At 38.1% G+C, this 24,881-nt stretch overlaps 1 protein-coding gene across 3 annotated transcripts in view; it reads right to left on the bottom strand.

Annotated features, from left to right (window-relative positions):
- Nucleotides 1-4,879: 4,879 nt before the first annotated feature.
- Nucleotides 4,880-24,881, bottom strand: part of LOC149300405 (phospholipase D1-like) — a 35,116-nt gene continuing 15,114 nt past the window's right edge. For all 3 annotated transcript variants that reach the window (XM_089485388.1, XM_089485389.1, XM_089485387.1), the window contains 11 exons: nt 20,465-20,590; nt 19,691-19,809; nt 19,450-19,563; nt 17,420-17,530; nt 15,039-15,127; nt 14,385-14,498; nt 12,412-12,461; nt 10,883-11,017; nt 6,073-6,226; nt 5,586-5,703; nt 4,880-5,104 (listed from right to left, as the gene is read on the bottom strand). In XM_089485388.1, the coding sequence (XP_089341514.1) occupies nt 4,880-5,104; nt 5,586-5,703; nt 6,073-6,226; nt 10,883-11,017; nt 12,412-12,461; nt 14,385-14,498; nt 15,039-15,127; nt 17,420-17,530; nt 19,450-19,563; nt 19,691-19,809; nt 20,465-20,590 (1,355 nt within the window). The remainder of the gene's footprint in view (nt 5,105-5,585; nt 5,704-6,072; nt 6,227-10,882; nt 11,018-12,411; nt 12,462-14,384; nt 14,499-15,038; nt 15,128-17,419; nt 17,531-19,449; nt 19,564-19,690; nt 19,810-20,464; nt 20,591-24,881) is intronic.

Consider the following 24,881-nt stretch of genomic DNA (forward strand, 5'->3'; position numbering starts at 1 on the left):
TGCATTATAAAGCTAAAAGGCCATATTTTCTCTCAGTGAAAAATGAATGTGGCCCACGCACACATACATTTCTCATGAAGTGGCCCAGTGCAGAAAAAACTTGGACACCCGTCATAGAAGCTACTTTTTTCCTTGTGCTGCTACACATTTGATTTGATTTACAGAGGTTAAATTGTAATATTTTGTACAATCGTCCAAATGTTTCCTTTTCTATGTGTATTCAGAATGATTCACCATCTAGTTGACGTTTAAGTGCTACTTCTCTAATCTCTTCAAATTCACCATTGTGTTATATGTGAGGAGATTAGTCTGGTGCTGTTGTATGCATAATCCCATGCCATTGTGTTATGTGTTAATGATGTTAATCCTTTCCTGTGTTTATCAATGTCCCTTTCCCTGGTATAGTAGCTAAATAAACTATGCCCAGTCCCAAAAAAGAGAGTCTTCTCTTGCATCCTCGTGGTTGTGTCATGTCATAATTGATGGAAGTTATTTGGAAGACACTTTTTCCCCAGAGGAGCACCTTCACTCTGAGAACCGGAGCGGCTACCCATCTTGTACATGAGAAAGGTGGCAGCGCTGGGCCAGGGATATCCTAGTAGATCCACTGGTTCCCATTACACATGCATATACACAGGTACGCATACTAGGCACAACCACATGTATTCATACAGAGATACAAAACAAGGCAATAGTTCAGCACATTTCCAGCATTACCATTCACAAAAATATCTATCTAGGGCACAATTTAAAGCCTGGTGGGGTGCTTAACCCTAAGGTTTGGTCAGAACTTGCAAATATGCACAATAAAAACTATATACAGAAAGGGGAGCACACCCTAAAGAGCATAAAAAGGCATATACACCCAGATTTCCGGTTTGCTGCTAAAATAATAATGACTGGCAAATTCACAAAACAAAGCAAGAATTTAATACTGTTCCTGTATGATGTAGTGGAGGGCTAAGCAATTTATGGTCAAAGTATCCTAATTTTGGAGAGTCCTATCTAATTTTTCATGGCTATATTACTTACCATGAAGCTGAATCAGCGGGACCGCACTGCATTTTAACCCACTGAAAAACTCTCAAGAAACTTGCTGTAGAGTAACTAAATTGTATTATTGTGGGCAGTTTGTAACTTGGCTGGAATTACCGTATTTTTCGCTCTATAAGACGCACCTGCTGATAAGACGCACCTAGATTTTAGAGGAGAAAAAAAAGGAAAAAATATTTTGAGCTAAAAAATGGGCTAAAATATTTATTACAATAACTGAATAAGCTATGAACACAGTAAGACACACACAGTAAGACACACACAGACACAGTAAGACACACACAGACACAGTGAGACACACACACACACACACAGTAAGACACACACAGTAAGACCTCCCTCCCTAACCCCCCTTCTCAGTATCTCCCCTCTAACGCCCTAACCCCCCCTTCTCAGGATCTCCCCTCTAACTCCCTAACCCCCCCTTCTCAGGATCTCCCCCCCCCCGCCCCGGTCACTTACCTTAAACTCCTGTGTTGGAAGCGTGAGGCGTTTGTCTCGGGTGCCGGCGCTTCACTGCTGAGCGCCGGCGTCTGACGTCATATGCCGGCGCCCAGCGTAAAGCGCCGGCACCCGAGACAAACGCTTCCAACACAGGAGTTGAAGCGCTGAGGCAGGCGGCAGTGGCGGCGGCCGCCGCCAGCAAAGGATTCCTGTATATCTGTCAGGCAGGGGGGCCCGAGAGTTGCCGAGCGGTTGTCTTCAGCAACCGCTCGGCACCCCTTGGGCCCCCCTGACTGGCAGAAATCCAGGACTCCTCTGCTGGCGGCCGCCGCCGCCTGCCTCAGTTGCGACCCCGGATTTATCGGCGTATAACACGCAGGTAGGGTTTAAGCTCCGGATTTTAGTTAAAAAAGTGCGTGTTATACGCCGATAAATACGGTATATCGTTGCCCCCTCCCTGCCTGCATCTTCGCTCCATAAGACGCGGCTGATTTTTCATCCTACTTTGGGAGGAAAAAAACTGCGTCTTATGGAGCGAAAAATACGGTAATAACGCTAACCCAGGGAAAGACAATAGGCCTAATGTTTCATAATAGTAATATGATAGGTTTCTAGTTTTGGTCACGAAAGCAGTTTTGTCCACTCCCAACAGAAATCAAAAACACAAAATCACACCCCGAGGATCTGGCAGCAGTAAAGGAGCTGTACTTTGACCCGACAAAACATTGATTTCACCAGAAACACTAAAATGAAATGAGTTATTCACTGAAACAAAAACACTTGTATTTTTAATTACTTGTTTGCACAGATATACTTCAAATCAACAAATTACAGCAGGGTTTGAAAACACATTGAATAATTAAGCAATTATGTGGACAACCCTTCACAGAAGGAATAGAAGTCATTTCAAAGAGGTTTTTTTATATACTCATTGGAAAACAATTAAGCAATTAAAAAGGAACATGGCAGTAAGCATATGATCTGTCCAAGAGTATGTAAAGACATTGAGGGCACCTGTATGGTCGGTGATTGCCCACTGAAACAGAGAGAAGGCACTCTGCAGGAAATGGTCATCGGAAGGAAGGATATTTTTTTCTTAAATCTCTTTAGTAAATGAAAATGCTAACCCTACTTTTTGTACAAAGAAGGTATGCATAATCAATTTCTAAAGAGTAATACAATATATATATATATATCTTTAATGCTACTTTCTGAAGTACAAGTAAATATAGTAACTAATGCAAAGAAGACAAGACAAATATTGCATCATTGGACATTTGCTATCATATTAAATACATTCAATATTTTACATTAGGGTCAATTAGATACATTTATCCAGTAGACATCTGCATAAAAGATACAGTACATTATTTTTACATTGGATTATTTTAGTTTCACAGTTTAAATAAAAATGACATTTCAAATTAGAAAATACATACAGTTTCCTAGCATGCTGTTTACGCAGATCAGTGGGGAAAAAACTAAAATAGAAGATAACAATACACAGTTTCACCAATTTCTTTCAATGAACCATGCTCTATGAAAGAAAGAAATTACAAATACATTGTTTTAGAATAATATATTGCAGTGATTATTTAGGATATTTGTGAATGCATCCCAGAGTTACACAATTTTACAGATTTTTATCGTTTTGCCCACTTGATGCAACAATATCACACAACACAAAAATAAAAATATCATGACATAATGGAGAAGAGCTGATCAATGTACCTTGATACAAGAAATCATTTTACATGCCACTATCTAAATCTGGCTATGAATCGTGATATGTAGTTTTAACAGTAAATGCCCATGCTACAATATCAATCACGATCAGGCAGTCAAAAAACGAGGGTTACTTCATGTCCTCTAGAGTAATCTAAACCAAATGAATAAAGAACGTGGCTAACTGTAAGCTAAATGAGGAAACCTACTATGAATACATGCTATGTGGGTAGAGAATATATATATAAATATATTTATATTGTACAATGCAATTGCTCAGAAATGTATAAAAAGCATAAACTGTTTGGTTATGGCTTTCCAGAGATGTATTTGAGTCCTATCTCTTGTCATTGCATAGAAAGTCCTCAAGGATTGATTGTTTAGAGTGGAGAACATTTTAAACATTTATTCTGGGTTGTTTTTTGCAGAACTGCAGAGGGAAAGAATACGGTTCAAGCACATTGTACAGGCTAACTGAAGAGGTATTGTAACATCTGTAAGTGAGATGCCCATTATAAGCTATCCCTCATGGAGGCCACAGGCAGAACCAGAAGGAAATTTAAAGGGTAGAATTGTAATAAATTAAGTTGTCTTGAAAGAAATTGTATTTTAGAAAGCCCTATTCTCTCAGCATACCCCATACACACTAGTGATTGGCCCCGTTACACAGCCTGCTTCACAACTCAAGTGAACAATCAAGTGAACAAAGTGCAGTGCTGTCACTATGAAGTCATACTGGTGATGTCCCAAAAGGTGCAGGACGGAGAATGAAAAATTATGACTTCTATTAAACAAAATACATGCTGACAGTGTAACAATATTTTAATTTATATTATGTAATAAAAAAATTTTTTTTTACATTTTAGGTGATAATTCCCAAAACAATAGTCAAAACATCTAAAAACAGTAAAGTGTTTGATATAAAACTGCTTGGAATATTTTGCTAACAATGTGTTAAAAAAAAATCACTCATTTTACCTTAATTTGTGAGTGCGATTAACTAATCCCCACGGGAGTGCAATGTATTTTCCCAATTCAGTTGCATAGGAAAATATTTAACTAAAAAGACCATCTATAGAGCATTTTACGTTCTAAACTCTGCCTTTTAACACAACTACCATCTATAGTAAGACACGCACACAGACGAGCTGCATAGCCCTAAACACCATTAAGGAATATTAGTGTTGTCAGATGAGGGGGTAGTTTTAATAACTCACCTAAACATTATGCCCTCAGTAAGAATTGTAAAGTATACATGAGACATGGTCACTACATTACTTGTTTTCTCTCGCCTCCTAAAATAGCTTATGTTAAGTAAATGCCTATACAACATGTTGGCACATATGGAATGGCTACCTGTACGAATATATGAACACACCTCGGCCACTAGATCAATCTGTTGCTCACATGAAGAAAATATATTTGGTAGGAATATGTGTTTAGATGTGCTTTTGGACAAGAGTGGCACACAATGTGATGTATAAAATTATAGAAATTACTAGTCTTAAAAACACTGCAATAATATGATTGCAAAGTCTAGTAGACATATGTAAAGGTTTGTCTCGTCACCCTGGACTTTCAATTGAGTTGCTCTCTTCTTGAAATTTATGAAGCTCTTAGTTTCTTCTTCAAACTAAAAGGTTAGAGTTCGGGGAGATTATGTCCATGTTTCCATTGGCACCATGGACTCCTTTGTTCCCACAGATGGCAGGAGATTCTCTCCTGCTAGGAAGAAGAAAGGGAACTGAACCACAAAACCACGGATCCTTTGTAATTCTTCTTGTGCTTTCGCACGATCCAGTGTTGCCAGTCCAGATTTGGCAACATGGTCAGACAGGTGAATAAAGTTATGGACTTCGTCACTTGGAAGACACCTGAAAACCTGTGTGCGGAATAAGACAATATAATGAGAAGAATGTAAACAGGAATATTTCAGAAGATCAAAAAGCAATAGATTTCTTGATAGGGGAGAAACTAATCCTTTTATTTAAGTGGTTTGGTTTGATTCATGAACGTTGTCATCAGATGTTGGCTCCATTGCAGTCATATCACGTGGGCACTGTAAAAGTTAAATATTTGGACGAAAGGAACTTGGCTTCCCCTACCATGCTACTCAACTCAAGTAAAGTTAAAACAAATGACCCTACTGACTAGGGGTGTGTTGTCCAAGTTCACCTTACTAAATATCCAAGAGCCTATTCAGAAAATGCCGATCCTATGGTGGCAAAAGTGGACTACACGAATGTGCATTAAAAATATAGTATATTGCAACTAAATATAAAAGACAGATTATATTTTTTTGGGAACCAGTTGTTATACAACCAAATACATGCAGCTGAAATGTTTTTTGAAATATATCTCACCTTATCAAAAATAGATGTATTGCGAGCGGATGTTGCAACCCACACCTCTTTGAAAAATCTGTCACTTACAGGGTCCTGGATGTTAACGGATGGGTCATTAAGGCATCCAAGTAGCATTCTGTAATGGAAACGGGGTAAAGAGAATTAATTTCACAAAGAAGCAGCAGATGCAAGCAATCACTGGATCGCTTCATACACTACAGATTGATTTGTAGCATATCCGTGTACTGGAATCTGGCAGCTCAAGTCAACTACATTCTTTATGGGGGGGGCAGAGGTGCACTTTTAAGGCCAAGGCAATTTGGTGTAAACATTGGGATTACAAGCAGCGGGCATTTCAATGTAATTTATAGGGTAAAGGAGTAGGACATTGTATGGTGTGTGGTTACCATCTGAAGGACAAACTTGTTTTTACAGAGGTTTCTAGAGGAAAAAAGCATAGACAAATTTGGAAGATGTTAAGATTATTGTCATAGATTTGGTGTACCTGAAACAATGCATGCGGAGTGATAGAGCAAACTTCCCAGCTTGATAAACTTCCCCATCCATGACCGAGGCAACAGTTTCACTGTCTTGCACAATAACAGCCATCTCACTGTCACGCTTTCCCATCATGCTGCGGTCGTTAACATTAGCAGAACCTGAAAACATTAATGGAGATGATGAGGCCATGAGGGGTCTTATTAGCAGACCAGTAATCAAATATTCGAGAAGGAGTATAAGCCAATATATAGGTAGGGCGTCTAAATCCCGGATCCCTCCATGAAGTGGTGCTCACGTTGCACCGTGCATGAATGAACTTCAGGCATCTAAAAACGATAGCAATGTGTATCCAACAGAAGGAAAGCAGAAAACATCTTCCTTGGTTGCCGACAACCAAGTTATAATTTTAATTAGATAATATAGTTATTATCTCTCCATTTAGTTTGGTATAGATAAAATACCTTCTTCTGGATGATTATTTATAAACTTGAAGACAATACCGTTATATTTACTATTCTTTGTTTACAGCTAATAAATAACAAGTCTCTCCACAGCTCTAGTTCAGCTGTTTCTATAGCTTAACATTGCATGCCTTTGCGTGGATGGATTATTAAAATTCTCACACCAAGGGCATCAAGCATTCTGCATCTATCAGGCACCAGTAAGACTGTACAGTCAAACAACAAAGTATAGGCACCGTATCAGTGTGATTACATGCCTGGCATGGATAATAGAAGGACTTTTAATCTCTCTCATTACAGTAGCCATTCCTAAATTTCAATTCAGATGGTAGCCCATGCGTTATAGGATTAGGGAATTGTAAGTAACCCTTTGGATTGGCTCTGATACTGAAAAAATTAAAAGGCATCTTGTGCAGGGTCCAATTGTACGATAATGTTAGGAGAATTAATTCCACCGCAGCTGCTTCTGAAGTGATCAACAGTATTGGGTAATAAATAGAGGTCTGCATCTATTTTATGTAATCCCATGTGAGAAATAAGGCAATAAAACGGCATATATTAAACAAATGGCAACCATATGCTTAGTTTTGCAGTAGTTCTATCACAAGCATTCAAACTCGCTTCTAGAAATCTACTTTAATGTGGATTTTACTGTTCTATTAATGAAGCTGAATCGTGCTTTGAATATTGTTGACTTTTTAATTGAATCATACGTAACAGACTAAGAGGTAGCTCTGAAAACACTCCACATTATCCCTCTTTTGATGGAAAATATATTGGCTTTTAATATTGCATTTTAACTCCTTAGAACAATTCTAGGGTGAAGTGGGAAAGACTTACGGATTGGAGACCTATGGCCAACATCCCCCAAGCATGTCCAAAAATGATCATGCAACAAAAAAAAAAAAGCAAATGATATATAAAAGCACGTATCTAAGGAATAAATATTGGGGATTTCATCACACTATACTCCTATGGTTTGGTCCCCAGGCGTCCCTCTGCCTCGCCAGGCCCAGGATCTGTCCGGGTGCCAGCAGAGTAGACGGCGGTGGAGCCAGTCGCCCCTTGCTGCCGTCCGCACACGTGCCGCGATCAGCACTATTAACAGTTCATGATCCGGCAAGCGCACCTAGGTCAATGGTGGGCATGGTGTGTGCACACCCCCTAAACCATTTATTGCTCCCACAGCCCCAGGATCTTCAAAAATGAATGGAGAAGCTCCAGCTTCGTTCCCCAAGCAACAGGGGCAGTCCCAATCAGCAGGGGTTATACATTTCCAGAATGCTGGCAGCTCAGCATTTCTTCTGGCTCCTGCACCCCTATGTAGATTCCTGACTCTTGGCTTGCTCTCTGTAGCTTTGATATTGTGCTGCCTGCCCCGACCTCGGATTGTCTGACCGCAGCTTTGTCTCTTCCCTTATTGGACTTTTTATATTTGTTTGCTGCTCCTTGCCATCGGTTTCCAGATCAACCTACTCGGACGTGTTCTGTTACAGATGTGTCCCGTGACAATTGCTCGGCCCATAACTACGTCATAGTATCCCAAGTTTGGCGAGTCCTGTATAATTTTCATGGCTATATTGTTTACCAAGTAGCTGAATCAGTGGGACTGCTTCGCATTTTAACCCACTGAGACTCTTGTGCAATTTAAAGCGATCTCCATAAGAATATAGCATGACGGAATCCCCGATATTTATGCCTCTGGTGGGAAGCCTTTAAATATTTGCTGAGTGTGTGCATTTTTTTTGTATGTACATATTTCAGCACCACAATTTGAATTTTTATGTCCAAAACCTTTTTTTTTTTAACATTAACCTTGATTTTATTGCACTGAATGAAATTGTTTGCTACAATTACATCCAGAGTTGGTCATAAATTTTAGTTTCTGAACCACCAACCGCTGTGAGTGGTTTGAACAGATTCAATGGTGTTAAACCTTGCTTTAAGCAGCTGAATAAGTTAGGTCCTTTTCTACTGATCACTAGTAGAGGGACCACAGTTTAGGCACATCACCATAGACGGTCCTCTCTCCAGTCCCATCATTTCCATTCTGTTGGGCAGGTGACACTGGGGTTGGTGTGTAATGGAGTGGTGTCTCTAAAACACACTAATCTCTCCTTTCTGGCTGTAATGAGATAACATAACTTTTTCCCCCGTGATTTCCCTTGAGACAGTGATATTTCTGATGCCAAATTTAGTGCAACAATCATTATGTTTGGCTGAAAAGATGATTGCTAAATGCAATCTTACATATGTATAATGGGAAATGTTAAGTCCCACAAACACTCTAAATAATAAAGCAGGTACCAGGGAGGTTCCTTCCACTGAAGCTTGACAACTGTTCATCTCAACAGAAATTCCCTAAGCAGTGATACAGCAGCTGAAGAGAAGCCTTCAGTGTATCAAAGACAATTGAAACAGAGGGTTCACATAAACATATACCGCTATTCAAATAATTACCACTTATGCGGCAGAAATGATGTCCTGGAAATCTTCCAGGGTTGGTCCTTTCTAATGCATAATGATTGCAGGGAATTGAAACAACCATTCTCCTGCCAACTACTTTAGTGAAGAAACCCCTTATGTTTTAAAAGAGGAGACTTCAGTCTGTAATAAGTGGACTTAAGCACCAAGTGAAACATTGATTGGTATTAGCTCAGGAAACATTCTGGAGACAGCTATGTTCCTCCCCAATTCTGTTTGGGCCTGCATATGGTTCTGCCTGGCAGGCTTCCATAAAAAATACGTTTTTTTGCTGAAATAACAGCCAGTGACCTAAATACACTATTCCCTGGAAAAAGGGCATGGCTGCTCCTTTTCTTACATGGAAATAGGTCAAAATTTATTATATTACAAAATCTATTTTAAAGAACATATTGTCAAGCCTGTTTCTACTCTATTTGTTAATAGACAATAAAGGCTTGCATTACTAATATTCCAGATACACATCCCTATTTCCAGGCAGCAGTAATGATAATGTACTTATAATATCTGTTGCCTTGGAAATGTGCATATGATCCAATAAACTAAAAACACATTCAAATATTGATTACATTCTTAAATAACACATAAAATTACCAATGCAAAAAGGTGTAAATCTGGGTTCCAAGTTCCACTATTCTACACAGATCTGAATATATCCAGGGAAAAATGAGATGCTAACATACAGACAATGCCAAAAATATTTCACATTTCAAAGCACTCTCTGTTCTTCAAAGAACAGATAGCAGGTTCGTCAAGTTTAATTGCTAAACTTGACTTTGATTCAAGACAGATGAACCACATTTTGACAGTTAGCCCACTCTTTAAGCATGCTAAAATGTGTTTTTCCCAGAATACATTGACAATTTTTATGTATCTTCTGTTTCAGCCAGTTTCGTGACTGTAATCATTTCTTCACAAAATTTTGTGAGGTCTCCACTTGCCGGTACGCTGTATAGCTGGGTGATCGTATAGGGAGGGGGCAGAATCCTTTCTGCAGAATGACTTTACACAAAGTCACTTCATTCGCAAATTAAACCAGGTTCAATTTCTTTCTTTGAAAGACATTTAACCACAGTCCTGGATATAATTTATATACATACAAACATACATAACCACACGGTTCACATTTTTGCATATATGCACAAGTACCGTCTAACTTATTTATTTAATATATAGTTTTAATTGAGAACTATCCAAGCTCCCCTCATGCGTTATTCTGGCTTTTCTTGAAAACGTATTATTATTCACCTACAGTTCGATCAACCTCACTTGTTTTCCCTCCCCGTTCACCCTATAGCAATCTCGTATACAGAGGTAGAATATATTAATGGGAATTAATAAACATGGAATAATTTAAATCAGATTACAATGAATCCTCCCAGTTGATCATTTCAGATGATATGCTTTTATGTATGGTTCTGTATCATAAATGTGTTTTATAATTGCAGCAATGTAAACATTAATGACATTACAATTGAAATGATATCTAACAAATGTTCTCATAATCTTAGAAACACTCTACATATAGATCAATGAAACCTTTTTTTGCAAAAGAGAATACAGCGTAAATTAAACAGCGGACAGACAATCTATATTCTCATCAGGTCTGGATTTGCAATCAAGGTGACCCTAGAATCAAAATCCCCAGTGACCCCCCACTATTATACTGGGGGGGCTATGAAGGTAGGATATGGAGATAGTAATGAGGAAAAACATAGATAGATAGATTTAACGTGAGTGGGACGTAAGACACCCTTAAAAAAAATGGCTCACTATGCACATGTATAGTCTGTTTTATATAAAATAGAGTCTGCTTATGTTCAGAAAAATGAATAACATTGTATATCATATTAGTAAGAAGACACTTACCAATGATTACTGTGTTATCATCTGCAATAAGCAGCTTGCTATGGACGTATATAAGCTCCGTTACAAGATTTCCTTCCAGTTCAGCATGAGTCCGGAGACCACAGAACGAAATGTAGTTTATCCACTGATTTCCAACTAAAAATAATGGCAAAAGTACATGTTTAGTTTAGCAGAAATTGTCTTTTTTTTTTTTAAAGATATTACACAAAGTTAAGTACTGGTACGGAATAGATGAGCATCTGACTCTTCAGAAAGTTTACATGTCTTGTTTTTAGTTTCACAGATGTAGTATTACATTATCACTACGCTAGATCAGGGCTGTCCATGTTTTATTCTTCCATGCGAATGCGTTTTGGCCAAACAGGGCCTTTGTTAAGCCTGTTTGGATGAAACGTTGCTTTTTTTGCTTTCTCTAAATAAAGTATCCTAAAGATTGCAAGCTGTTTGGAGTGCTGGGATTCCTTTTCTTTGTTCGTGAACTATAGAAAGGAGTCATGCCTCTGCTTTGGCAACCTACTGAAGTAGACCTCTGCTATATGACATCATATCATTACGCTCCATTTTAAAAGGCTGCGAGGTAGATGCAACCCCAATGCTCCTGCATCCCACCTTGGCTGACAGCAATATTGGAGGGTAGAAGGAGATAACGCGACAGATATGCCCTTGTGGGTGGGGGTGAGCATGTCAATGAAGTTTAGCATCCCACTAGATGAATATAAGGATGCGGATTTTGACAATAAGGCAATTAAAAAAATGCTTTCAAGTGAAACACAAGAAGTGTATAAAATAAAATGTGGAAGTGTCAAAGACATTTATTGACAGTAGATACATACTTGCTCCACAAAACTGGTAGCAATTTCAGATATGAAAAAAGAGCTTAATTAAGGTAATGTTCTAGTCCAAAGACTTTGTCCTTGGTCATCTGAATGTAGGCTTTGGGGTGTATGTGACCCCAGATGTCACACATGGTGCTATGCAAGGGGTGATAAAATACTGAACTACTGGCTTTGACGCCATCTCCGCTAAAGTTTATGAGCACTCATTTACAGCACCCATAACGTTATAAATGAGCCAGAAAAGTAACTATTGCTTCAGATGATGGAAGCAACATTTATTGTGCAACCCAGTGTTGGCGAATAAAAGCCTGGCTTATGGGAATATATAGCCATCTATTAGTATGCATGCACACACACACACACACACACATATATATATATATCATATATCATATGAGTCTGTCATGGTAGCATTGAATATATCATTATTCCCAATTATATATATATTCCCAATATATCCTGATTTTGCAACAGATGTCTGCTTTACCAATCTAAAACAAGAACTCTGGAACATCTACACATTCATTTAATATCCATTTTATGGAATAAATACATGTTTTGTTGCAAAATTATTAGATAATTTTTCATTGTTAAAACAAACAAACAAACAAAAAAAAATCAATCAAGCATGAGACTACATTTCAGTATGATTTAATAATTTTCAGCAATTGACAGACTGAATCAATGACTCACTTTCTGCTTTCAGTTGTCCAATGATAGAATTGTCTCCTCTGCAAATGGTTCTATAAATAATATATAACAAGAAAAACACAGTCAGGATACAAGATGAAAGAATTGCACAGAAGTAACGATTGGGAAACGCAGCTCTGGCGAAGAGTCATAGATTAGTTTCGAAAATCCTATGAAGCAGATTGCAATGTTTGCAGAATGAAAATATATTTGTACAAAACACCTAATATGTGCAAGGAGCACTGAGCTTAAGTGCACAGATATTGTTAAAAAGCAGAAGTTGTAACCATTTGTAATTGAAAGGCATAATAAAAGGAACAAAACTAGACTTGGAGGTGATTCAACCACATTACTGTCTCAATTCAAATAACACAGCACAAAACATGACACCAGAATACCAAACATAATTTAACGTTTAATCACCAGCAGCTACCAAATGTATCGGTTTGTCTTAGTCTGTCAATTCTTGTCTTGTCATATCCCTTGAATTTATGTATTGCATTAAGCGCTGCGTAAACTGTTGGCGCTATATAAATAAAGGATAATAATAATAATAATAGTGCTAGAGCTACAAAGTAGCCTGCTGCAAATATAAAGTAGTAATTAAAAGAGAACACTAGGGGGAGCCATTGGATAGACAGCTTAATTCCGGTTACCAATCACATTTATTTTACTTTAATAGTAATGTCAATAGAAATGATTATGCCTACTGCTAGAGTAGAATGGCTGAAGATGCACATGAAAAATATCTAAAGTACCACGCCAGGGTATTCTTAATTGGAGCTCAGCTGACCTCGGGTAAAACCCCAAAAATGATTCAAGTGTCAGTCTAGGCTTTCTGTAGCAGTTGCAAGACCAACATCATTCAGCTCGTTAACCTGTTAGGACCTCTTGTGGGCACACAAATGGCAGATTAAATTCAATGTAGATAAATGTAAAGTTATGCACTTCGGGGTAGCAAATGCACAAGCAACCTACACCCTAAACGGTAGTGAATTAGGGGTCACGACAAATTAGAAGGATTTGGGAATTGTTATAGACAACAAACTAGGCAACAATGTGCAATGTCAGTCTGCGGTTGCCAAGGCCAGTAAAGTATTGTCAGTATTGTCGTGTATAAAAAGGGGCATCAATTCGCGGGATAAAAATATAATTTTGCCTCCGTATAAATCAATGGTAAGGCCGCACCTTGAATATGCTGTGCAATTTTGGGCACCTATTCTAAAGAAGGATATCTTAGCACTAGAAAGGGCTACAAAATTAATAAAAGGAATGGAGCACTATAGTTATGAAGAAAGGTTAACTAATTTAAATCTGTTTAGTTTAGAAAAACGTCGCCTCAGAGGGGATATGATAACATTATATAAATATATTCGGGGCCAATACAAACCATTGTGTGGAAATCTGTTCATAAACAGGACTATGCATAGGACACGTGGTCATGCGTTTAGACTGGAAGAAAGGAGATTTAGTCTAAGGCAGAGGAAAGGGTTTTTTACAGTAAGGACAATAAGGATGTGGAATTCTCTGCCTGCAGAGGTAGTTTTATCTGACTCTGCACAGACGTTTAAACAGCAACTGGATGGATTCTTGGAAAAACATAATATTCGGGGATATAATCTTTAATTATGGGGAAACAGTTTATTAATCCAAGGAGAAATCTGACTGCCATTTTGGGGTCAAGAAGGAATTTTTTCCCTGGTTAGTGAAAAATTGGAAAGAGCGAAACTGGGGTTTTTTCCCTTCTTTTGGATCAACAGCAACAAATTAACCGATATAGGAAAGGCTGAACTTGATGGACGCATGTCTTTTTTCAGCCTACATAACTATGTAACTATATGTAACTGCACACCCAGAGCTATTGAAATAACCTGTTTTTTGCTTTCTGACTTGAACCAGCATTGAGTTTTTATATACATTATTGTGGATTTATTTTGCCAAATTTACTAAAACCACACTTAAACAATATTTGTTACCTGTAGTTGAAATGCATAACGGCTTGTAAGGCATTGCCTCCACCTCGTGAGATATCTCCTTCAAATCCAGGTAGCAGTGGGGTGATAACGTACACGCGATACCTCTTGTTCTCCCTAGAATCAGAACACTTCTTGGTTATTACCAACTCTTTATTTATTTATTTTAATACGCATTCTTTCCCTGTAGAAGGGAAAAAAGCCACCTACCCTTGACATCAAAATTTCTGCACATGAGTGCATAGTAGTTTTTTAATCACATGGCACTTGTATGCAAGCTAAAGCTAGCTGGTGGGGAGTATAGTGCGGCTCAACATATCTCTTACAAGCAGAGGAGCTGAGAAGCAGGGCAATCGTCCAAATGCATAGCTGGGACTCTGCTAAGAAATTGTTAATTTTAGGACTCCACTATCATCTTCATTAAAGTGCATATGATAGCTAGAACGTTGGTTTAATATGATATTCTAATTCAGCTCAGCAAAAGTAAAAATGTTTGGTCTCATGATCCTACACGTCACCATTTTTGTGCATGACAAAAAAGTGCAGTTCTACTCTAAAAATTTATTTATATATATATATATATATATATATATATATATATATATATATATATATATATATATATATATATATCCCCAAAGCAGCTGTATACATTACCTGTGGGCTTTTAGTATCCTCTGGGCAATGGCATCTCCGATCTTGTTAAAAACAACCTTATTGTCTGCACAGCTGATAAAAAACTGGTTCTGGTAATGAAAGAGAAAAAAACACATCATATAAAAACAATGTAGGATATGGAGAGCATGATTAAAGAGGGTCAGGTATAAAATGTAATTCTAGAACCAGGAAAAAACTAGAAATGCCAAATCAATACATTGGGTAAACAGAGCCCTGGTTGCAAGAATATGTCTCATATATAAATCAGCATTGATGTTGCTATGAGATTTCATATGCTGCTTTAATATGAATCATATCATCAAGCATAAAAACCTTTGCCCATCTCGACCCATAAGCTCCTTCGGTGGTACAGAGTATCAGAGCGGACACAGGCTGCCAGCAGGGTTAGCTTTCCCAAACGACAACTGGAAGACCGGTGTCAGATTGCCACGGCGGTTATTATTAACCCAGCAGAACATACACCATAATTATCAGTATCACTGTGTATGCGAGATATGAGTGTTTGCAAAGGACTTTTGCTGAATAAAGTCACTCAAAAAAGACCAAAGTTTTAAAACTTGATGTTACACCCTTGGACTGAGAGCTGGGTCAACAGACACCGTTTATGGGCACACAAACACATATATACACAAACACACACAGCGCTGTCAAAAACTATTTGCCCCTCTCCGATTAGCTTTAAAATTATGATTTCATGTAAAGAAAGTAAAAAGCTATCCCAACCCTACCTGGCCCTAAGTAAAAAAGGATTGGCCCCTTAGTTACTAGATTCACTAATTAATCAAATTTAATTTATAATTGGGTTCAATTTCATGAGACACATCCAGGGACGATTACTGCCAGCCCTGTCGAACCTAAACATCAATTTACTACATAGTCTCAAAAAGAAGCACGATGCCACCGTCTAAAGAAATTCATGAAGAGACGAGACATAAAGTTACTGACTTCTATCAGTCTGGAAAGGGTTACAAAGAAGAACAAAAACGCTTGTCTCACATTTCTCAATAATATCTTGAGGACCCCAAGACTTTGGGGATAACATTCTGTAGACTAATGAGTCAAAATTGGACCCTATTTAATCTGGAGTAAAGCTAACAGCATTTCACAATAAGATCATCATACTAACAGTCAAACATGGTGGCGGTAGTGTGATGACTTGACTTGAATCCGAGATGCCTTAAAAAGGCTTTGTCTTTGACTTATATTAAAATTAGTTGGATGATCTGAAACATTTAAAATGTAAAAAATAAGCTTAAACAGAAGGAATTGGGAATGGTGACAAATACTTTTTCACAGCACTGTACATATATAGTTTATTATAATCTTACTTTTAGGTGAGCTTCTCTGACAGTTCTTGGCATCACCATAGCATTAAGGGAAACCCTGGCTGTTTTATAGGTAATATCCAACTACCTTTCTACCAACCTCTGCCTCATTGCTACTTGCTCAGCTGATAGATGCCTTGTGGACAGACCACTCCGGGAGAACAAGCATGTGTTCCCTTTAAAATTCACATACTAAATACTGATGACGTGGTGCGTTCACAGAAAAAACTACAAGTAACCGAATTCTGTCTAGATAAGGGGTTAACTCAAAAAGAGTGACTGGAAAGCTCGAGACTAAAAGGACACCAGCCCCCCAACCCAAGGGGGCTCAGCGAGATTATAGCAAAACCCTCAATTTTTAATAATCACGGACTGTATATGCTCTGATGCCGCGGGATGAACTTTTGATAAGGCATTTGGTACAGTGCCTCATGGGAGGTAGACCTTTAAATGAAGGGGTTTAGGTGACCACATTTTTACCTGGATTGAAAACTAGTTATAACATGTGGAGCAGATACGGTAGTAAAAACAGAATTTCTTCCGACGCGGGTTCAGCGAGAGCATATTAGTTTCTATATTAATGGCTTAGAAAACTATAGTCAAATATATATTTTTGAAAATGGCACCAACTGTGCAATAAATGCAGCTAACAATGCATTTTGTTGTAGAATGATTTGTTTAAATTGGGGGAATGGTGAATTGCTTGAATGGTGAAATGGCAGATGAGATTCAATACTGATAAATGTACAGTAATGCACTTTAGTAGGCAAAACACACATGGTAATTATCAGCTAAATGGGCTCAGATTGAAAGGATCGGGACTTGAAATATATTTGTGGCTACTAGCCGACTCCCAGCTCGGTAGCCATATGCCATGTAAAGTGGCAGGTGTTAAGGCTAACACATTACTTGTACGCATTTAAAATGGGCATCAATGCAAGACAGATGTATTTATGCAATTGGTAAACGGCTGCACCCATAGAGGTCTACAGAAAATACAGCTTCTATATGACGCTTATGGTAACACCGCCTTACCTCAATATAAATGTAGTGTTTGCTGTTTTCAATCACATGCACATAGGCATTGTGTATAGACTCTTCATGGTACTTAATTCCCGCTGACCAATCAGCTGCAGAGCGAAGCACCTGGAGGAAAACAATATTGTTTAGTCGAAGAATGCAAAGAAAGTCATTTTTTTGCCTTATTCTAGATCAACAGATATGGGTACTTGGAATGTTTAAACCTGAGCAACTATGTATGCATGTATTTACTGTCAATGGGCACTTCCATTATATATATATATATATATATATACATATATATATATATATATACACACACACACACATATATATAATTATATACACACACTATTCCTACGAGCTCCAACATGTAGCTATAATACATGCACACATTCAAAATCACCGAAGCAAGAAACAAGATCAAACTTGCTATCTTAAACTGCTCTGCTATCTAAATGATGTATCAGAATGTCCAAAAAGCTGTTGTTTAGAGACGTTGGTGAGATGTGATATTTTCTAAACGTCACTGCAGAGCTGATTGTACTTTGGGGTGCAGCAATACCGAAACACCAGCAGGGGGAGCTATAGATCACTGGAGTGTTCTGCACACGGACAGACACAAAAAGTGCAACACTCCGATGGAATTGCATAAAAGGACCAACTTATTCCATAGCCCACATAGCAGAATAATGATTTACTGACTGGTTATGTTTTTTTATGTAGATTGTTTTCATGTGTTTGAATACATATAAAAAGCATAGGTTCTAGTACATGATTTCCAACAACGCACCAGGGACGGATTCTGGATATCTTGTGCTGCATAATATTAACCAAAATATATATGAGATCATTTGTTGTATTTGGCCAACTATCACAGATTGGGAAACTATGTTCCTACTCGTGGTAGCTAATTTTCATCAAAGCATTGTGGTAGATGTGGTCTCATGTGAAATCATCAGCTTGTGTTGTGTGCTTTCTAGTTTGCATCAATACAGACACGCCTGCGACTGAGATATGCACCCAATCTCTGTCGCAATTGCATACTAACACAGAACCAGGAAGCGGCACTCCCCATACCACCACTAATCGCCAGCCTGCACGCCAGGCCGGGTCTGGATTAGGGATAACTAGATGGCCCAGGCACTTTAAGGCTGGTAGCCACCTAATGACGGAAGTGCGGCTTAGGTCTGGATACGGCAGGCGGCACGTTGCATTTTTATACTCATGTAGCATGCGGCTGGGAATATCCACATGAGACATTGGCCACGCACGAGTATCACTGCACCTCCACTTTCCATCTGTCTGGAAGAGGACTGTCTTTATTCAGATAGTTATGGAGGAGATACCTACTTCTTAAGGGAAAGTGCCAATGCCTGGGAAACATGGAGCACTGGATTCCAGGCAAGGACTAAAACTCCAACATCACACTCACTACTAAATTACTAAATTTCCATTGTATGCAACTTTGCAAAAGAACAGGAAACATAGTTGAAACATTTTTGGATTCTAGGTCAATACCAGTCCCTAAACAGTCAGCCACACAACGAGCAAGGTACAAATAATAAATACACAATATTTCAAGTTAAAATTTTGGATTTGATTAGTGAAGATTTACTTCACTAACCAAATCAAAAAAACTTTTCATTTGGTGAAAAATATACCTCCAGTTTTAGGAGACTGTATGAAGAACTACATATTAAAATAGCGAAAGGCTGCCCTCAGGTTTCCAGATGATCACTGAAGGACATCAAATTAAGAAGGACCTAAATTCATATAATCTAATATCCCTTACATGGACACTCCTATATAATAACTCAGGCTTTTATATTTTTTGGCCGCAGTTCCGTGACAGAGAGGCACAATAAGGCAGAACACTATGTGCTCCATGTTTCTTTTCATATACTGGGAACACTGGTGGATCAGTGGTCTAGAGAATGTTGCACCACATGATCATTTTATGCATTTTTTGGTGGGGAAGGTGCAGGCTGGGTGGGTGAAATACAAGCCCTTTTATATGTTGCGTTGCCTGATGCTCTACCCACCTGCACATTAGCATGCAGTGATCCAGGAACTTGATAGGTTAATTCCTTTGCCGTTTTGTGTGACTTTGGCAACAAGAATGGGTAGGATAGAGATCGATACTTGGGCTTCATGATCTGTATAAGAAAAATAATTAAAAAAAACAGATATTAGATAATGCATACACAAAAGCCAGAGCCTCTACAACCAGATTTACAGAGGAGTATCTGGGAAATGATGGTTCATGCACAATGAATCACACACCTTTGTGAAGTTCCAGCGCTGGATGAAGTGCCTGGCCACGTCACGTGCTGCTTTTCCGTGAACAACAGAAGAAATGTCATGCCACGGCATTCTAGGTGTTTGGTATCTGTCAATAAAGTCTAAACAGAAATATACCACAATTAAGTTCACCATTTGTGTCAGAACATTGGAACGTAGACATCTCAAGAGCTGCAACCTATCGCATCCAGTCAGTCGCAGCAGTTGGCCTATAATGTCTGCAGGTGGGCCCCATTCTTACAAACAGCTCTCACCCCAGGAAAAATCATTTGAAAATTCAAACAAGACGATTTCGGAGCTAGCAAGTTCTGAAAGTTGCTTGCTTGGGAAGCTGAAAGCGTAAAGGGAATTGGGGTGAGATGGCAGCCACCCTATGGATCTACGGATCAAACCAGACTTAACCTAATTGCGTTTAGGTTAAATTATATTTGTCATGGAGGTGAGCCCAGGCCCAACTCCCAGGTTCACCACCTGAACTTGGCATGTGTCTGTGCAAAGGTCTACATTGCAGCAGATTAAAATCAATAGACAAATTGTATCTAATACATATACACAGTTTTATTTTATAAATACAAGTACTGAGAATTGTTTATCCTTCAACTAACTCACCAATGTCAGTGTAAAATATCTGACAACACAGAGCCATAAAGTAGATGTTTTTAAGGTAAAGAAAGTAAAAGTCCGCTGTTTAACATATATACATTACATATATACAAAAAAAAAAATTATTAAAAAGTAATTGAATTAAGGATTTACCATCAAACGGTTTGTCCAGCTGTACCCAGTCTTTGAAGACAAAATTGCAGTAGTCTTTGCCATGCCAAAAGCGAGTTTCACCAAGCAGTTCGCCAATGCCAGTCTGCAGGCTCCGAACAGATCCTCCTGAAAACACAAATGGAAGTCAGAACATGCTCCAGAACATTTCTGCCTATAATTTTTCAGCCATGATTGTGTAGTCCGCTATTAACTGCACGCACGTATGGAGGATGTTTGTAAATTCCCCTCAATATACTTTCAAGAAGGGTTGGAGCTAAACATTATCTTATGCAGATATAAAATGTATTATTTTCCTGCTTCAACACAGAGGCGTCAATTAAAACTACAGGATTTGCTAATAAGCTCATCTGAGCTAGTAAGGACACATTGGAGTCACCGTCATCAACCGCTGACATTCTTGTTCCAGTAGTTTTTCCAATGTTAGGCATACATATTATATTAATACAAAGCATGTTGAATTATGGAAGGATACTGTTTATTAAAGAAATGCTACAATTCTAATATACAATCTGATTTTCCCAAAACATACAGTTTGGAGTAATTATTATAGAAAATATTTCAGAAGCCTCTGCAGATTGAAAAACAATTGGAAAATTAACAAATTTAAACCTTATTAAGCATTGTCAGAGTGATCTAGCTTTAGATGGTCAAGACTAAAGTTGTATGTGTTAAATGGCCCCACAATAGACTGGAAATAAAAATAAATAAAACCCACAAGCATATGTTAAGTTCAAGGGCCAAGCAAAACAACCAGCCATCCAGCCACATTTTAAGCTTACATTAAGCTTAAAAATGTAAAATAAACAAAATCCAAGTTTTTAATAAAGCAAAGCAATACCAAACTTAATACAAGCTGTACCTTGCAATCAGTCACTAAAACTTTTGAGGTAGACCATGTCTTCTGCATAACCTAGCTCCTTCCATGTCAGAGCAGAGGACGCTAGATCCCTAGTCTAACAAAATAGTCCGTCTCAAATGAGATTTTACAAACAATGTTGATACATTGGACAGAACACAAAAATTAAGCATTCTCATAGGTTTAGCCACCGTTGGGTGCCTCTTCAATAAAATTTCTCTAAATACAGAAAACCACATTATAGAATTGCTTAACTCAGTTTTCACACCCAATATGTATGAATGCTATGTTACATACATGTAAAACAAACTAACTTTCTTCAGTTAAAAAAGTTAATTAAAACGAAAAAAAAAAACAGTATACTGGATTAAAAAAACAACATAATTCTTTGAAAGAATTTTGAATACTGTTGGACTTTTATCTACAAATGCAGATTGGCTTTTTATTAAAAAATGGTAGCACAATTCAGCCTTTGATTTAGTCAATTGGATGCAACGCTTCAAAAAGAACAAATCATCTGTGATCTTCAAATGCAATCATAAATGGCTTGAGATGTGCTAATTTAAAATGATACTAAGTTTACATACATAATAAATATGGATTCCACAAATATATTATTTTTTTTTAGCTTTTCAGCTTTTTTGTATTAAGCCTGACTATGCCCCCAGTACAAAACATGTATCAATATAAACATAGAAATCAAGCTATACGCCCATCTGTTTTTGCATTGGTGTCCACTGTCCTAATTTCTATACCCATCAACAGGGATCTCATGCAACAATAGATCTGTCTTTAAATATTTCTGTACAGAGCTAATACCCCTACATCTAGGACAGCCAGCATCTCATCACCCCATCCTGTTTGACACAAGTACTCTACCCATACACATGCCATTAACAATATTTTGGGGAGTTAAAGGACTTAAAATTTGAACATTGCAGCGTTACAGACATACATTCCGGTTTGTGTAAGACTTTGCCAGAACTGAATGTCCAACGTTTAGCGGCTAAACACAAGCAGAAAGGACGATGCAGAATTTTTGCCCCATAGGCCCATGCGTCTCCATGCATCACTCACCATCGTTATTTTGCGTGAATTTTAGTTCAGAGTCACCTGAATGATGAAAAATCTTCCGATGTGGTTTAAAACCGTGGATTAAATTCTGCTGGCTATTATAAGAATCAGAATGACCTGGAAAAAGGGAAAAGCTCTGCTCTTTTAGTTTGTGTGCCTCGATTTCTCAGAGCCCATTTATAGGCTACGTGGAACTAATGCTACTATCACATAAAAAGGAAAAGTGGGCACTGCAACAGTTGGGTTTGGCCCAAAGGTGGGGATACTGTTACAATTCACCTAGAGCAGGTAGCAGTACCATGCTGTAAGTAGAGCAAAGGGTTTCAAGATTCAGTGCTTTAAATTCTTTCAAGCTTTGTCCACTAGAATATTATTGTCGTTACCAGATCCAATAAAAACAAATTTTAGAACCCCCTTGGTATCTTTAACAAGATGTTCCCTTTGTTCTTATACACACATTCACATTAGGCATGAGTGAAACTTGAGTGCCAGGAACACCACTAGAGGGTCTCACTGGAATAGAGATGCAGTAGGTACATGATCAGACCAATTTAAATGGCGTTCAGGAGAAATGGGATTTTGTAAAAGCTGTTTTATTGAAGATAACAGAAAATTGCATTAGGCTGGTCAGTAAGAGTAAAAAATTAAGGGAACCGCTGTGGTACTCTGCAGAAGTGGCCAAAATCGTGAAAGACAAGAAGTTAGCCTTTAGTAGATACAAAAATACCCAAAGTGAGGAAGATAGACAGATCTATAAAATTAGGCAGAAAGAGTCAAAGAAAGTTGTTAGATCTGCCAAATCACATGCAGAAGAGCGAATTGCCATTTTTTAGATATATAAATGAGAAAAGGAAAGCGAAACAAGGATTAGTTAGCCTAAAAACAAAAGGAATATATGTAGAAGAGGATAAAGGTTTAGCCGACTGCCTCAGTGAATATTTCTGTTCAGTTTTTACAGATGAAAATGATGGAATGGGACCTCAGTTGGGAAAAAAGACTGAATCATTTGAAATATGTGAGTTTATCGAGGCGGAGGTTCTACTTCAGTTGTCTAAGGTAAAGACAATGGGGCCTGATGGGATACACCCCAAGTTATTAAAAGAGCTTGGGGGTGTACTAGCAAAACCGTTAACTGATATATTTAACGAATCATTGGTAACGGGAGTTGTCCCTGGGGATTGGAAAGTAGCGAAAGTTGTGCCCATTCACAAAAAAGGCAGTAGGGAGGAGTCGGGCAACTACAGGCCAGTTAGTCTTACATCTGTAGTGGGTAAATTAATGGAAACTATGTTAAAGGAAAGGATTGTTGAACATCTGAAGTCACATGGGTTTCAAGATCAAAAACAACATGGGTTTTCCTCAGGAAGATCATGCCAAACAAATCTTATTGATTTCTTTGATTGGGTGACTAAAGTAATTGATCAAGGTGGTGCAGTAGACATTGCGTATCTGGATTTCAGTAAGGCCTTTGACACTGTCCCACATAGAAGACTTATAAATAAACTGCAATCTCTGGGTTTAGATCCCAATGTTGTTTAATGGATTAAGGAGCGGCTGAGTGACAGACAACAGAGGGTTGTAGTGAATGGCGTATATTCAGAGCAAGGTCTTGTTACCAGTGGGGTACCTCAGGATCAGTACTCATGCAACATATGCATCCTTCAAATAGCCATTACTGAGCTCTGAATGCTTCAAGCGTTAAAAACATCTTCAAGTTTCAGTTCCTCTCTGCTAACACGTAGCCATAGGCTATCCCAACATATTCTACTGGCTATCCCAACATGTCTACTGCGCCTGAGCGCTTTGACCTTCTCCATATCTCATCACACAAAGTCATGGACATTCTATAATGGTCATTAACCCCTATGAAAATATTTAACTTGCGAACCATTCTCGTTTCCCTTGCTATTTATATGCAGCCAAATATACAGTACCTCCTCTATCATGGCATGATAGAGATCACACAATAAACAAATCTACATTTTACAACAGTTGTATGCAAAACATCCCACCAGCGCTATGCAAATAAACAGACTGGTTTTCCATTTCCACATAATGACAATTACCTCAACTTAGCATTATCTTTTATAACAGACCAGGAGCGTCCAACCTGTGGCCCTCCAGCTGCTGCAGGACTACATCTCCCATCCTCCTCAGCCTGCTCTTAGCTGAAAGAGCATTGTGAGTTCTAGGTTTAAACTGAAGTGAGTTCAGCAATATTTAGTGAGGGACCAATGGTCTATTTAATAGACCATTGGTCCCTCACTAAATATTGCTGAACTCACTTCAGTTTAAACCTAGAACTCACAATGTCATGCATGGACACTTTAATATATTTTAAAAATATTTGTATAAAATATTTCATACTAAAAAAAAAAATCCTATTTTTTCATCTTAACCATCACAAAGATTTAACGTGCGCATGATACATTTAATGTCTCATGCACGAGATTAATCATACAATAA

The sequence above is a fragment of the Sceloporus occidentalis genome, unplaced genomic scaffold (assembly GCF_023333645.1).
Source record: "Sceloporus occidentalis isolate IW3139 unplaced genomic scaffold, rSceOcc1.0.p SCAF_25, whole genome shotgun sequence".
Lineage (NCBI taxonomy): Eukaryota > Metazoa > Chordata > Lepidosauria > Squamata > Phrynosomatidae > Sceloporus > Sceloporus occidentalis.